The sequence below is a fragment of the Anser anser genome, assembly GCF_964211835.1.
Source record: "Anser anser genome assembly, contig: HAP1_SCAFFOLD_570, whole genome shotgun sequence".
NCBI lineage: Eukaryota > Metazoa > Chordata > Aves > Anseriformes > Anatidae > Anser > Anser anser.
In genome coordinates this window covers 16,203-29,826 of record NW_028153925.1, presented here as the reverse complement: position 1 = coordinate 29,826, position 13,624 = coordinate 16,203, and the positions used below count along the sequence as shown (strand labels likewise).

Below are 13,624 nucleotides of genomic sequence, written 5' to 3'. Positions count from 1 at the left end.
GATTAAATGATTTGTAATGTGTTGAAGACATCACCTGTAATACTATGGAGTACACAGTAAATATTAAAAAGTGCACAGAAGCTCATGTTGAAATGTAACTAAATAAGACTTCAGCATTGATGTTCTGTTATAATCTCAGGAACCTGTAGATACAGAAAAATCTCAATGATTGAGCACAATATAACCTAGGCTGACAGAAAAAGAAAAAAAACCACTCAACAAATAGCTAAATAAAACTGTGTGGCACTAGGTGGCTTTTTGTACCCATCTTTGAAATTTTCAACTGCAAACTACTGTATTCTTTCTTTCTGTTTTTGTATTTTTTTTTTTTCTTTTATCTGTTAATTACAGATTGAAATCTATACTTAAAGTCCGGATGTGACACTCTTCATTAGTCTGACCTTTGAAAGTATTTTCCTTTGTGCCACCATGATATATTGAAGAATTAGCAGGGTTAAAAATTGAATGCACTTGGCATCTCGCCTTGTTACATTCATTTCATAAATTTACTATGGGGTTTTAATTGGATGAAAAAATGATTTTTCGTTAAGAAATCTTGAGACAGGCTGTAAAGAGAAGTTAGGTCACAATAAATGCGATAGTGCAAATAGTTAGGGAAGAGGTTCTTCTTGCATTTAAAAAATCATCCTTTTTTTTTTGTCTGTTTGTTTTAAAGCCTTGAAGCAGATGCTTATGGCTGTGAATTGGTTCTTTATGCTTGTGTCAATACATCTGAAATATGAATAGTCTCAAGAAAAGAGGATATTAAGTTCATTGTGTGTTTGTTGTTGTGCTGTTCACTGTTTTGGGCTTTGTTGTTTTTTTGTCCTTTATAGTCTAATCTGCAGGATAATTTTTGTGGATTTGGTGGTGTTAAGAATATTGTTTTGATGTAAACATGCTTATATACAGGTGCTTTATGGAATTATAGGATACCAAGATCTCCAACATCTGAGGAACCTGCTCAGTCATCATTGATAAAATATATTTACTAGGGATCTGTCTCTTCCATACTGTCACTACTTTGACAGTTGTGTAGCATATAAAAAAGTGGTCAAAGTAGCATGTAACCAAACCACCGAAAACACAGAGGTTTTAATGAGGTAATTGGAGTTAGTGCAGCAGCGCTACACAGCTGGGATAGAGCACCCTGGTTAACGCCACAGAAGAAAAACCTTTGGAAGCAGAAACAACATAAATGTGTTGCTGTGGCTGGACTAGTTTAGCTGAACTAATTCTTCAACCTGATATAATCTATTTATAAGGCATTTTATGTCACCGTGCAAACCGACAGAAGCAAACTTCCTGTATGTAAGCGCACTCTTAATAAAGGCACTGTATGGGTCACTTTTTATTTGTAGTGCCTTTTTGAAATTAGTGTAATTGTGTTAGCAGATAGTTACCAAAAAAAAAAAAATCTTTTCATTTACTACGTTCTTAATCACAAATAACAGTAGATTTCTGAAAGCCGTAGAATGTAATTCTAATTTAATACAAGTGTAAGAAAAAGTTTAAGTAGACTTGATGACTGAAAGGAGAAACGTTTGTGGTTAAATGTAGATGATTCTCTTTCCTGTCTAAGAGTGTCCAAGTATATTAATTTTTAATGTTAACTTTCTGAACTATTATGCATTCATATTTATTATTATAAATTGGAATTACAAGACACAGTGATGTGTAGCTTCACAGTAGTATTCTGCATGGACCTGCGTATGCTACTTCTGTTTTCTAAAGTACGTATTCCGGGAGTAGAATTGTACTGCAAAAGTGGTTGCCTTTAAAAGGAAGGCTTCATGGAACAGTTGTAGTATATTAGCATTTTACTTTATATTACATAGTATATTACTTCTTACTGTAAGGAAGATTACAGTAAAAGGAGTCTCCACATTTTCCTTTTCTACTCAACGCTGATGCATGCCTGCCAGGACTCTCATTCTTTCTGTATCACTGAACAGGATTTTGAGACACAGAGGACACTTCGGCAATGTTTCTTTGACCTGGCAGTTGTTTGATAATAACTCTGCACTGAAGCCAGGAGAAGAATTCTATGAAACTTATGGGACTGTGTGCTTCATGGATGGTGAAAGGTCGAAGTCAATAACACTACGTGCCATTTCAGATAGAATTCCTGAATTCAATGAATTTTACATTCTAAAGTTGGTGAATGCTTCAGGTATTGTCTTCCATATCACCATTTCCTTCATATCTGGTAGAAAAGAGTTATGTTTAATCAATCAAAAAGAAACCAACACTAGAAAGAGCATTGCTTTGAATCATGTCTTGATATCCTATGCTTTTCTGGTAAGGTTTTAGGTCTTATTTTTCATTTAATCTTGATTTCCATATATAGAGAGTTACTCAGTTCCCGAATTACTGTTAAACACATTTTGGTGATCTGAACTTTAAAAGGGATGCCTCTTGGTTTTTGAAATTAAACTTCTTAAAGTTCAGAAGTTTCATTTCAAAAACCAAGAGTTCTGAATTTCAGATACATAGATCTCCATGCACAAAATATAAAACAAAGATACTAACAAAGAAATAACAAAGGTATTAAAGGTTATGTGTGTCTACCATAATAGAGGTTGCTTTTTTGTTTGTTTGTTTCCCTAGAGGAGGTAAAATACTTGTAGTTACCACTTCACATGACTTAAATTACAACTTTAAATTGCTACTGGACACATTTCCTAATCTGGATTAATTCCACTTTAGTACTATTCATGGTCTTCTGTGCTCTGATACAAGTGAAAATGTGTGTTGGCCTTTCCTGTAAGTGAAGTCCATACGGATGTACAAAAGATTTCCTGCTTATAACAGGTAGATCACTGTACACTTTGAACACGGAGATTCTCCATTCACAACATGATCTTCATATCATGAATTCTTACTGTGCAAAGATAGATGACTAACACCAGGACTGGGCAGCAGTTTTAACACACAACTGGTTACTGTTTCTGCAAGGTGTATGTACTTCTGTATCAGAGGCAACAGGCAAGATTTTGCCATTCTCTATTCCTGTAAGTCTTTGAGCAATACAAGAATTGAATTTGGCCCCCATGCTTATCAAACGAATCAAAGGTAACCTACCTTATTGGCTAATTAAGAAAAGATGGACCTTGTCATGTTTCACCTGAAAGACATCTGTGTGTTTTACAGCTGAAAAATAGCATGTGGGTTTGTTTTCTACTGAAATTACATCAGCACAGTGTTTTAAGAATAATACAATTAACCTATGTAATTTTCAAGTTAGATCATTTGCTATAAGTCCAGAGGATCTTAAAGGAGGGTTTGAGGTTTTTTTAGAAACTTGTTTTATTAAAAAAAAAAAAAAGTACTTTGAAACTTTTTTCTGAGTGTGTTGTTTAATCATTAACTTTTACTCTAACTTCTATTACGCAGGTGGGTCTCCTGGTCCTGGTGGTCAGTTATCTGAAACCAGTCCTACTGTAACTGTCATGATCCCTTTCAATGATGACCCTTTTGGAGTGTTTGTTATAGATCCAGAGAGCCAGGACAGAGAGATAGTGGAAGATACTCTTTCTGAAGATGACCTTTCCTATATTACGGACTTCACCATCTGGAGACAGCAAGGCACCTTTGGTGTTGTCCGACTAGGTTGGGAAATACTGTCTAGTACCTTCCAAGCTGGACTGCCATCAATGGTAGATTTCTTGTTGCTTGGATCATTCCCAAGCTCAGTACAATCACAGCCCCACATGAGGCGCCATCACAGTGGAACAGACGCTCTGTATTTCAGTGGAAAAGAGGATGCATTTGGCATTATCGGTCCTGAATACCCATAACAATGGAAATAATGCAGTAACCAATTTTACATTTTCAGCTTGGTTAATTCCTAATGTCAGTACAGATGGCTATATAGTTGAAAAGGATAACGATAATGGGACTTTATATTATGGTGTGAAAATTCAGACAAATGATTCTCATGTTTCTGTAGTGCTTCATTATACAGCATTAGGGTCCAATATGACATACATGGCTAAAACATCAGTCATGAAATACCTGGATGAGAATACTTGGCTTCACGTTCTGATTACTCTGGATGAAAGTATAATTGAATTTTACGTTGATGGAATTCTAGTTCTGGGAGGAATGAAGAGTCTAAAAGGAGAAGCAATTCTTGATGGTGAGCCTTTGCTATTTTTCTCCATATATAAAGCTCTGAAATGCATAGTCTAGCCACTTCAAAGGTGGAAGAAATACACTGAAATGATTATATCTGTTAAGTTAATTGAAAGGAATGGATAAGAATTCTTTGAGGATTTTCAGAAAGCCTATGGAAATTGTGTGAATGTTCTAAAAAATTCAAACTGCTGCGATGTTGAGTGAGAGTAGAGGACTATTAATTGTATGGTGTACTATTTTATTTCTGCTTTTAAAATTCCAGGTTGAAGTTTAAGAAATCAAATTTTCCATTTGTAAAAAGAATAGTACTTCTGCAATTAGTAATTTCCATCACACTTGCAGTACTGTAGCTAAGCTGAGAGGCTGAGAGGTTTTTTTTTTTTCCCTCCCTCGGTTTCTAGAACAAATATATGTGAAATGCAATTATGCTTTTATTGCTAGAAGGATATGTCTGTGCTGTAAATTTTCTTTATTAGTGGGGATGGCGTGTGTCTGGGGATAATGCAATAGTAAGGCAAGTATGTCATCTCTCTCCGTTGAATGTTGGGTAATACACAGTGGTGTGCATAGCAGCCCAGTTTTTCTCAGCATCCTCCACTTTGTGCCCTGGGACTTTTATCAGTTCCTGTGGTTGCTCATCTCTACAACTGCCACTCAGTGTCATATGTATGACAATACACTGAAGAGCACAGCTTTTTTTGTTTGTTTGTTTTCTTTCGTTTTCTGAAAGGCAACTGAAAACAGCTGATGTGTGTGTTTTAGCACAAGAGCATAGCATGGCACAGAATAGGATAGAGTAGGAATGAATATGAGGCAGCTGTGATCCTATAGTTTGGAGACAGAGAAATATAAATGCTGTTGTAAAAAGAGTTTGGAATTTGCATGGAATTACAGTGTGGTGGATGAAATGGATGTCCAGAAGGGTTAATGCAGTAATCATGAGTATCATCAGAATGGATCAGCTGCCCTAGCAGAGGGAAACAAAGTAGGATTTGTTCAGCAAAACAAGGGCTAAAAGGGGTTGCAGTTCTGCTCTGAAAATCTGTGGAGGAAAGAGGGAGCCTCAAGTCTGTAAGACTTATAAAAATGAGGGATGATGATAATGTGCTGCTAGAACTAATAGGATGAAAAACTTGGACAGCATAGGATGGAATTGTTTGGCCTGTGAGGACTTACCTGTAACATTGAGATGAGGCTCAAGGAACCTCCTGATTTTGGATCTCAAGATCAATATGATTCCTCATCCAGGGACAATGAACAGTTTACCATTGGTTTTTAAGAAAAACAGGTAGTCAGTTGCTGACTGTTTCATACAAATACAATAACATGAGAAAAAATTATAATTTCCTTCTCAGGTCCAGGAATAGTAAGAATTGGAGCAGGAATCAACGGCAGCAGTAGGTACACAGGGTTAATGCAGGATGTAAGGCTTTATGAGCGTAAGTTGACACGAGCAGAGATCTATGAACTTCATGCAACTCCTGCAAAAAGTGATGTCCACCCTGTCTCTGGGTATTTGGAGTATTGGCAAGGAGAGACCAATAAATCATTCATCGTGTCTGCAAAGGATGACAAAGAGGAAGAAGGAGAAGAATTATTCATACTAAAGCTCATTTCTGTGCGTGGTGGAGCTCGAATTTCACAAGAAAACACCACAGCAAGATTAAGAATACAGAAAAGTGATAATGCTAATGGTTTATTTGGCTTCACTGGAGCATGTATCCCTGAGGTAAGGTGGTCATAATGGAAATTGTAGGTGATATTTCAGGCACAGAAAGCTAAATGGCAGGACCAAGTGACCTGAACAAACCCTAGATTTTGCAGTGTTTGCTTTTGTGGTTAAGCAAAGTTTTCCTAGGATTTGGAGATGCATATGTTCTGTTAATACAACCTCAGTTCCACTGGGATTTACTATATAATTTTAAAAAACTAAAGAAAAAAATGGTTAAGAAAATTTAGTTTACTATATAAACTGAAGACTAAGGCTTAATTTTTTTTTTCTAGAAAAATATTTTACCTTCACTTCTGTTACATTTGAGTTACCAGTTAAAATGTAAGATTTAATTCTCTGGTTTTTTTTTGAGAATGGATTATTGCAAAGATTTTTATTTTAGTTTTCTGTGTCACATGATGTGTTTGAGATAATTTTACTAGAGATCATGCAATGACAAAGTGTTATGGATTTTTCCACCTTCATTTGCTGTCATAAACTAAGTTATAATTTGCATATGTTTGATGTCAGTTGGTTGATTTAGTAGTGGTTTTTTTTGTTGTTTTAGTTTTAACAGATGAAATCTTTTTTCAGTGGTATCCATTCTATATGCAGAGTGTAAACTTGCTACTTTTTGAGGAGGCTTGAAATAAACATAAATCATTCTTTACTTCTTTAATCAATTATAAGGGGGAATAACATGATAGCTATCTCTACTGGTATTGGATTATTTTGTGGAAAAAAAAATTTAATATAGTTTTCATTTGGGAACTCTTATGAGCTTTAATTACATTCTTTTTTAATCAAAGTGCTTATGATGTTTTTAAAATAACTGTCTTGCCTGAGTGATACTAGTTTTCAGTTTGGTTCAGTTTGCTTATTGTGTGCCTACCATATGCTATGATAATAGATTCCTTCAGGTTCAAGTACCTCTGATACGCTGTGATGCCACAGATCATCAGCCAACCATGAAGAAAAAAAATAATTATATGGCACGGTAATTGTTTTGCACCTATCATATGTCCATTTCACCAGGGAAGTATTAGAGCTCTTAGTGGTGATGCAGGAACACAGCATTTTTTTACCAGTAGTTTAACTGTGCATATCTGTCTACTAGGCAGCTGAAGTCACACACAGTATCTATGCTTTCTTACAAAGCAGCCCTGAAATTTATCTAATGCATAAGATAGCTTTAACCTTTCCAATAACTTTCAGATAAAATTATTTTCTATGTTAATTTTATGAACGTTATTTTCTAAAATAGAAGGTCAGTACCAATTAAAGCTTCATTCCAGAGACGTGAAGTTGTCGCTGCAGAAGTCATGTTATCTGTGAAGATACAGAATTGTAAGGAGGACAGTAGAAGAGAAAAATCTGTTTTTCTGAATGATGATGGTATAGTTTATTTCTATCCATAGTGTGTCTGGTTAGAGAAAGTGCTGATCCAAATCTTTCTTTAAATTATTGCTAAGGAAAATTACAATATTGACGTTATTATAAAGCAATAGTTTCATTTGCTTTCGACAGGTACATTTCAAGCATATTGATTCTGTCTCTGACGCATAGTTTTAGGAAAGGGGTTGTGTCCAGGACGAACTGCAGTGTATTGTTATTTGTTACCTTAATAGTCCTCAGGGAGGCATCAGACTTTTGCAGATTCCACTAGGATTGTTCTGATTGGCATCAAGGTCAGTTTCAGCTTCCTAACACTCCAAAAGAGCTGAAAGTAACATGACAGCAATTTTTTACTTGAACATTTGTCTGGCATTAAATATTTTCGTGTTATTTAATGAAATTGCCTTGATTTACTTTGACAGTAATAAACGTTCCAAATTTTTGCTTTCTTCCAGACTGCTGATGAAGGTTCCACTATATCCTGTGTTGTGGAGCGTACAAGGGGAGCCCTAGACTATGTGTATATAAAGTACATTATCTCACAGGTTGATTCCACTGGCATTAATTACTCTGTTACCGATTTTTCTAATAGCAGTGGCACTATCACATTCGTTCCTTGGCAGAGATCAGAGGTAAACCCTACCTTCCTATTAACAATTCATCCTGTCCTTTACAAACCTCCTGGAAAATACCTTCTGAGGGTGCTTGGCTGGTTTGCATACTAGAGAGTGTTTACTTCACATGGCTTTTCTTCTTATTATTTTTTATTTTGTTATTTTATGTTGTTATTTTTTTGTTATATATATATTTTCTTTCTTTCTTTTTTTCCATCCCTGACAACAAGAAAGTGTTATTTGTAGCTCTGTGTATATGTCAGTTCAAAAGACACCATGTGTGCATGTACATATTAGATATATGTACATATACATAAAAAATATTAACTGTATTTATGTGTATGTGTACATATACTTTAAAAAGTGTAGATAGTCCATGTACTTTCGAAATTGGAAAATGATCAGGTTTGATCTGAGTGTTGTAACTCAAATTTATGTCCACAACAATTAAATAGGCAATAGTAAGATTCATTGCTGTTCTTGCACTCAAGGCTATCCAGGTTCTGTCTCCTTTTAAATTCAAAATCAGAAACAGGAGATTAAAGGTGTTCTTGTAACAATAGCTGTTTTTGAGTCTCCCTGAAATGATTACTGTCTGCTTTAATCTATTCCTCTGCATAAAGTGTGCGAGCAACTGGAACATAAGGAAATTATTCAATATTCTGGCCTTAGAGACACCTGAAATTGGTAATCAGAATTGCATCTCTGAGTTGGGGGAGAGAAAGAGAAATGATACATAAGGGAAGCTTTAGCTGCTTCTGAGAAAGCTTTCTAAAAGTCTTACGAAATTCCTTATCTGAATTAGTTTAAAAAAAAAAGAAAAAGAAAAAAGAAATACCAGGATACCAGGATACACTGAAGAGTAGGAATTCAAAGCTACAGAGGCCCACAATTAAAAAATTATGTGGGCAGACTGGAGGTCCAAAAGAGGGCCAGAAAGATGATCAAAGAGCTGGAGAACCTGTCCTCTAAGGAAAGACTCAAGGGGTTAGATCTTTTCACCCTTTAGAAGGGGACTTTGATCCCATTATTACAGTACCTAAAGGGCAGCTCCAGAGTTGACAGAGGCTCTCTCTTCTCAAGAAACCACAGGAGAAGACAGAGGGCAAAGAGTACAAAGATAGAGTGGGAGAGGTTTTGTCTTGAAATTTTTTACAACTACTGGAACGACTTCCTTAGGGACAGGGTCGGGTTGTCCCGACCTCAGCATCTGGGCCAGGGCAATCCCAAGCACAAACACAGGCTGGGCAGAGAAAGCACTGAGAGCACCCCTTGGGGGGGGAAGGACCTGGGCGTGGTGGTTGATGAGAAGCTCGACATGAGCCGGCAATGTGTGCTTGCAGCCCAGAAAGCCACCCGTACCCTGGGCTGCACCAACAGCAGCGTGGGCAGCAGGGCGAGGGAGGGGGTGAAGGAGGAAATTCTTCCCTCAGAGGGCGGTGAGGCCCAGGCCCAGGCTGCCCAGAGGAGCTGCGGCTGCCCCATCCCTGGCAGAGCCCAAGGCCAGGCTGGATGGGGCTGAGGGCAGCCTGGGCTGGGGGGAGGTGTCCCTGCCCATGGCAGGGGGTGGCGCTGGGTGGGCTTTAAGGTCCCTTCCAGCCCAAACCAATGTATGGTTCTATGGTAGAATTCCCATCACCAGGGGTGCTTAAGATGCAGTTGAACATGGTGCTGGATTATTTCATCTATTTTTTTTTTTTCCATGAAACATTGAACTTCATCTTTTGATGTCCCATCCAACGTGGGCTGTCCTATGATTAAAATTCTGTGGTAATAAACAGCGTGTGCTAGAAATAGAAATAAAAATAATCTGTTTCAATGAATTCAATCCTGATGTACAGCACAGAATTGTTAAATTTATTTGAAGAAGTGGTGCGGGACCACAGTACTGTAGAAACAACATACACTTTCTATTATTGTTTGTATAATAAGGATGAATTGTGAGTAGAAAATACCATCCTCAGTTTCACTTATATCAGGCTGCAGAAGTCAATGTGGACTCAAATTCGCTGAAGTCATTTGCAGGGATCCCAGTGACTTCACTAGAACTGTGAATCTGGATAATGTGATGACTGGCAAAAGCGTGTGGTATCTGAAAATAGTTCATTCATGTTATAATAGTTTGTTCATTCAGCTTTATTTCTCTGTGAAATGATATTACTGCATTTCATACAATCATATATAGCAGAAATTTCCAAAGCTTTTCTAGCATGGCAACATAGACGAGGCCCACATTACTCTATCTAGTGGCAGAAAATGGCTGATGTAGGCTCTTGCTACACAGCTTACTGGTCCAATTTACTGCATACATACAGAGGAGCTAATGTGCATGGCTCTAAGAAACGGGCTGGTAGCAAGCTGCTCTTCAGGTGGGATATCCTAAGGGACTTTCAACTGACATTTGTAATCTACTCATTACCATGCCTCTAAATATGATCAGCTACTTAAATGTTTTCTATATGTTTGTCCGACCATATCGAAACATAAAGAAAGATGGAATTTTCTGAAGTGAATGTGTTAGCGTGTTTAGAGCAAGGTTATGTTAGTAAATCGTATGATCTGCAGGTCAAAGTGTCAGGTGGTATAATAAGCTCAATTTATTTGCTCTCTAAATTGGATTAATCACTGTAATGTCTCTTCATAAGCATAATTTCAAAAAGATTTTAAAATTTATCAGATATTTCATGTTCAGTACATGGAAATTAAACTCTGCTTTTGTGAAGATATACAAAACCAACCAAACAAGTATTTATTATCACTTATTTATGTAGTTTGAAACAATTCAGAAAATATGCCTTCCATTTCCAGTAGCTTGGAAGCATTGTTTTTGGAAAGCATATTCTAGACATAAAATGTTATCTTAGAAATTAGTTGAATTTATGTGGAGAGCAAAAATAGTGTCCTTTGCTTTCAGAACTATACAGCAGATACAGCTGACTGACTAATCAAAGAATGTTGCATGGTTTGATTTCTCCATGATTTGGTCCTTCTCTAGGTGTTAAATTTGCATGTTATTGATGATGACATTCCGGAGTTAAATGAATATTTCCGTGTGACATTAGTCTCTGCAGTGTCTGGAGATGGGAAACTAGGTTCAACTCCTACCAGTGGAGCAAGTATAGATCCAGAAAAGGAAACTACTGATATCAGCATCAAAGCCAGTGACCACCCATACGGTAACAATGATGGGAATTATACAGCTTTGTTTCAGATTATTGTGTAGTTCTTTCCAGTCAGATGAAAACTTTGCTTGGTTGTAATAGTTGAGGAAGCAATCTCATATATTCCACTTTATCTAACTTGAATTAATTCATTGTTTATATACATGAATGAATACTGAATTAGTTTTCTTTTATAATTTTACAAAAAGGCCTCAAATCTTCCCTGCCCAAACAAGCAATGATTCTCTTGTGAGGGCAAATAAAGGCTCTGCATGTAGTTGATCCTGTCCAGGTTTTTCATCAAATGAGAATTCCTGACAATGAGAGTCATTTCTCCATATGTCTTGTACCAGTAAATACGCAAAACCGTGGCCTGTGAGGCTCTTTTGGGAAGAGAAGGTTTTATTATTGTGCTGTGCCTTTTATCAAGACTGACAAGAATATCAGTGAGAGAGGGTAAGGCACACAGCACATCTCTGGAAATAGTGTGATTGAGGCTTAAGGGTATACTGGTATATGTGGTTTTTAATTTCAGAACCATCACAAGATATGTTATCAATCACTTTATTTAAATTGTTTATCATCTTTAAAATTTGTTATGAAAAGCCATGTAAGTAGTAATTCTTGTCTTCCAGGTCTGCTCCAGTTCTCTGTGGGGCCACCTCCTCAGCCAGGTGATAAAATGATTCTTCCAGCCTCTTCTGTGCCCCATATTACTATTAAAGAAGAAGCTGGACACGTCAGATTACTGGTAGTTCGTGCACAAGGCCTTCTTGGAACAGTTCTGGTGGAATACAGAACAGTGCCAGTCACAGCTTTCAGTCCCAAAGATTATCAGGTATGGCAACTGCCAAGGTGGTATAATTGTTTTGGAATTAATTAGAGTTATTTATCGTGGAGATAGCTTTCAGTTTGACTGCTCTAGCCCAGCTATGATTCTTTCACAGAAAGACTACTTTACAAGGTGATGTGGCAAATGGATATGTAATATTCACTTAAAAATATACATCATGTGACTTCTCCATTCTTTTCTCTGCAGTAAGTTGCATTGTCTAGGAAAAGCCTCTGGTTTTGAACTTTTTTTTTTTTTCTTAACAGAGTTTTCAGTGTAGCAATTTGTGAGTTTTGCTGTTGTTACAGACCATATTATTCAAGTGCATGTACAGGTTAACATTATGCTTGTACATACTGGGATTTGTATATGCCTAGCAAAATAACCTGCGTGTATCTGCACTTGCTTGTCCAACTGATCATTTGTGCAGAAAAATAAGAAAAATGTACATGAATGCAGATGCTCACCAGTATGTCAACTTAGATGTCTTCTTCTTTTTTTTTTTCTTTTGTAAAACAGATTTTTCAGATTTTTTTTTAAAGCTTAAGTGAGGAAAAGTAGATGTTTTGAAAAAGACAAAATGAAGGTTCTGTTTCTTTTTTTTACATGGATGAAAACATTAGACTTGAACAAAAATATGAAGAGCTCTTATATTGCAGGCTGTTGTGGGTACACTGGAATTTCAGCCAGGAGAAAGATACAAGTACATTACTGTTAACATCACTGATAATACTATTCCTGAATTAGAAAAAACGTTTAAAGTGGAGCTGTTGAACCCAGAGGGAGGAGGTAAGGCACATATATCAGGCCCTTAGTTGTATTTTCATGACCTCTACTCGTTCATAAAAATCTTGTCTTTCTTGGCATTATTTTCTATGTTATTTCTGAAAACAAACAAAAAGCACCTCTACATCCCCACCCCCATACAGCTGTCTTTTTTCGTAGGGAAGAACTGTTCCTCAGTTCTTTTCTTAATCCTTGGTGGAAACAACCAGATCCCATAGCAAGTATATTATTACCATGTATTAGGGAAAGTGTATCACTGCCATCTGTTAGGTCATCTAAAGGCAATTGCTGCTTTTCACTTTGTATAACTTCATGGTTGGTAATGAGAACTAAAATAATGCAAAAATATATTAGCAATATGTTGCATTTCAAAAATATGGAATATTTATAAAATATTTAAGGCTAAACAGTCAAAGTGTTGTGTTTTTGTTTGTTTGTTTTGGTTTTTTTTTGTTTTGTTTTGTTTTTTCTTCCACATGAGTGAAATCAGAAGAACTGCAATACATAGGTCAAATGGATTATAGCAGTAATAGGCTGTGGATGTTGAGGGCCATAGGGAGTTTGCTGAGCTGTAGCTGCAGAGGTAGCTCGTAGATAACTGTCTGTAAGAACAAGACAAACACTTGAAAGAATTATTGGTTTGAAGGGCTAGTCTGAAGGGACGGCAAAGCATAGTGGTGCTGCCACATAAACCCCTGAATACCTTACAGATTTTTTTTTCCATTTGAGAAAAATTTTAACGGAGATTGTAAAGCTTGTTGGAGGGAAAAGTAATTAGAAACACTGACAGCCATAAATTGATTTTTTTTTTTTAAACTGATGTTATTTTTTTAAACAATTCAGAAATTGCAAGTGTGGTCCCTTCTGGGAGGATGTATCAGATTTCCTTGAATTAATCCAGCTCTCTGCTATGATTGTATGTGTCTATGGTGCAACATGGTCTCAGTGATTCTTTTGGTAAAGTCTTGAGACTTTTCACGTATTT

At 36.6% G+C, this 13,624-nt stretch overlaps 1 protein-coding gene across 1 annotated transcript; it reads left to right on the top strand.

The window, feature by feature from the left end:
- Positions 1-10,922: 10,922 nt before the first annotated feature.
- LOC310891130 (adhesion G-protein coupled receptor V1-like) lies at positions 10,923-13,421 on the top strand (the record flags this gene model as incomplete). Its single annotated transcript, XM_083853426.1, has 3 exons — positions 10,923-11,036; positions 11,657-11,859; positions 12,513-13,421. Coding segments are annotated over 3 exons (473 nt in total), but the record flags the coding sequence as incomplete, so codon positions are not given.
- Positions 13,422-13,624: the final 203 nt, after the last annotated feature.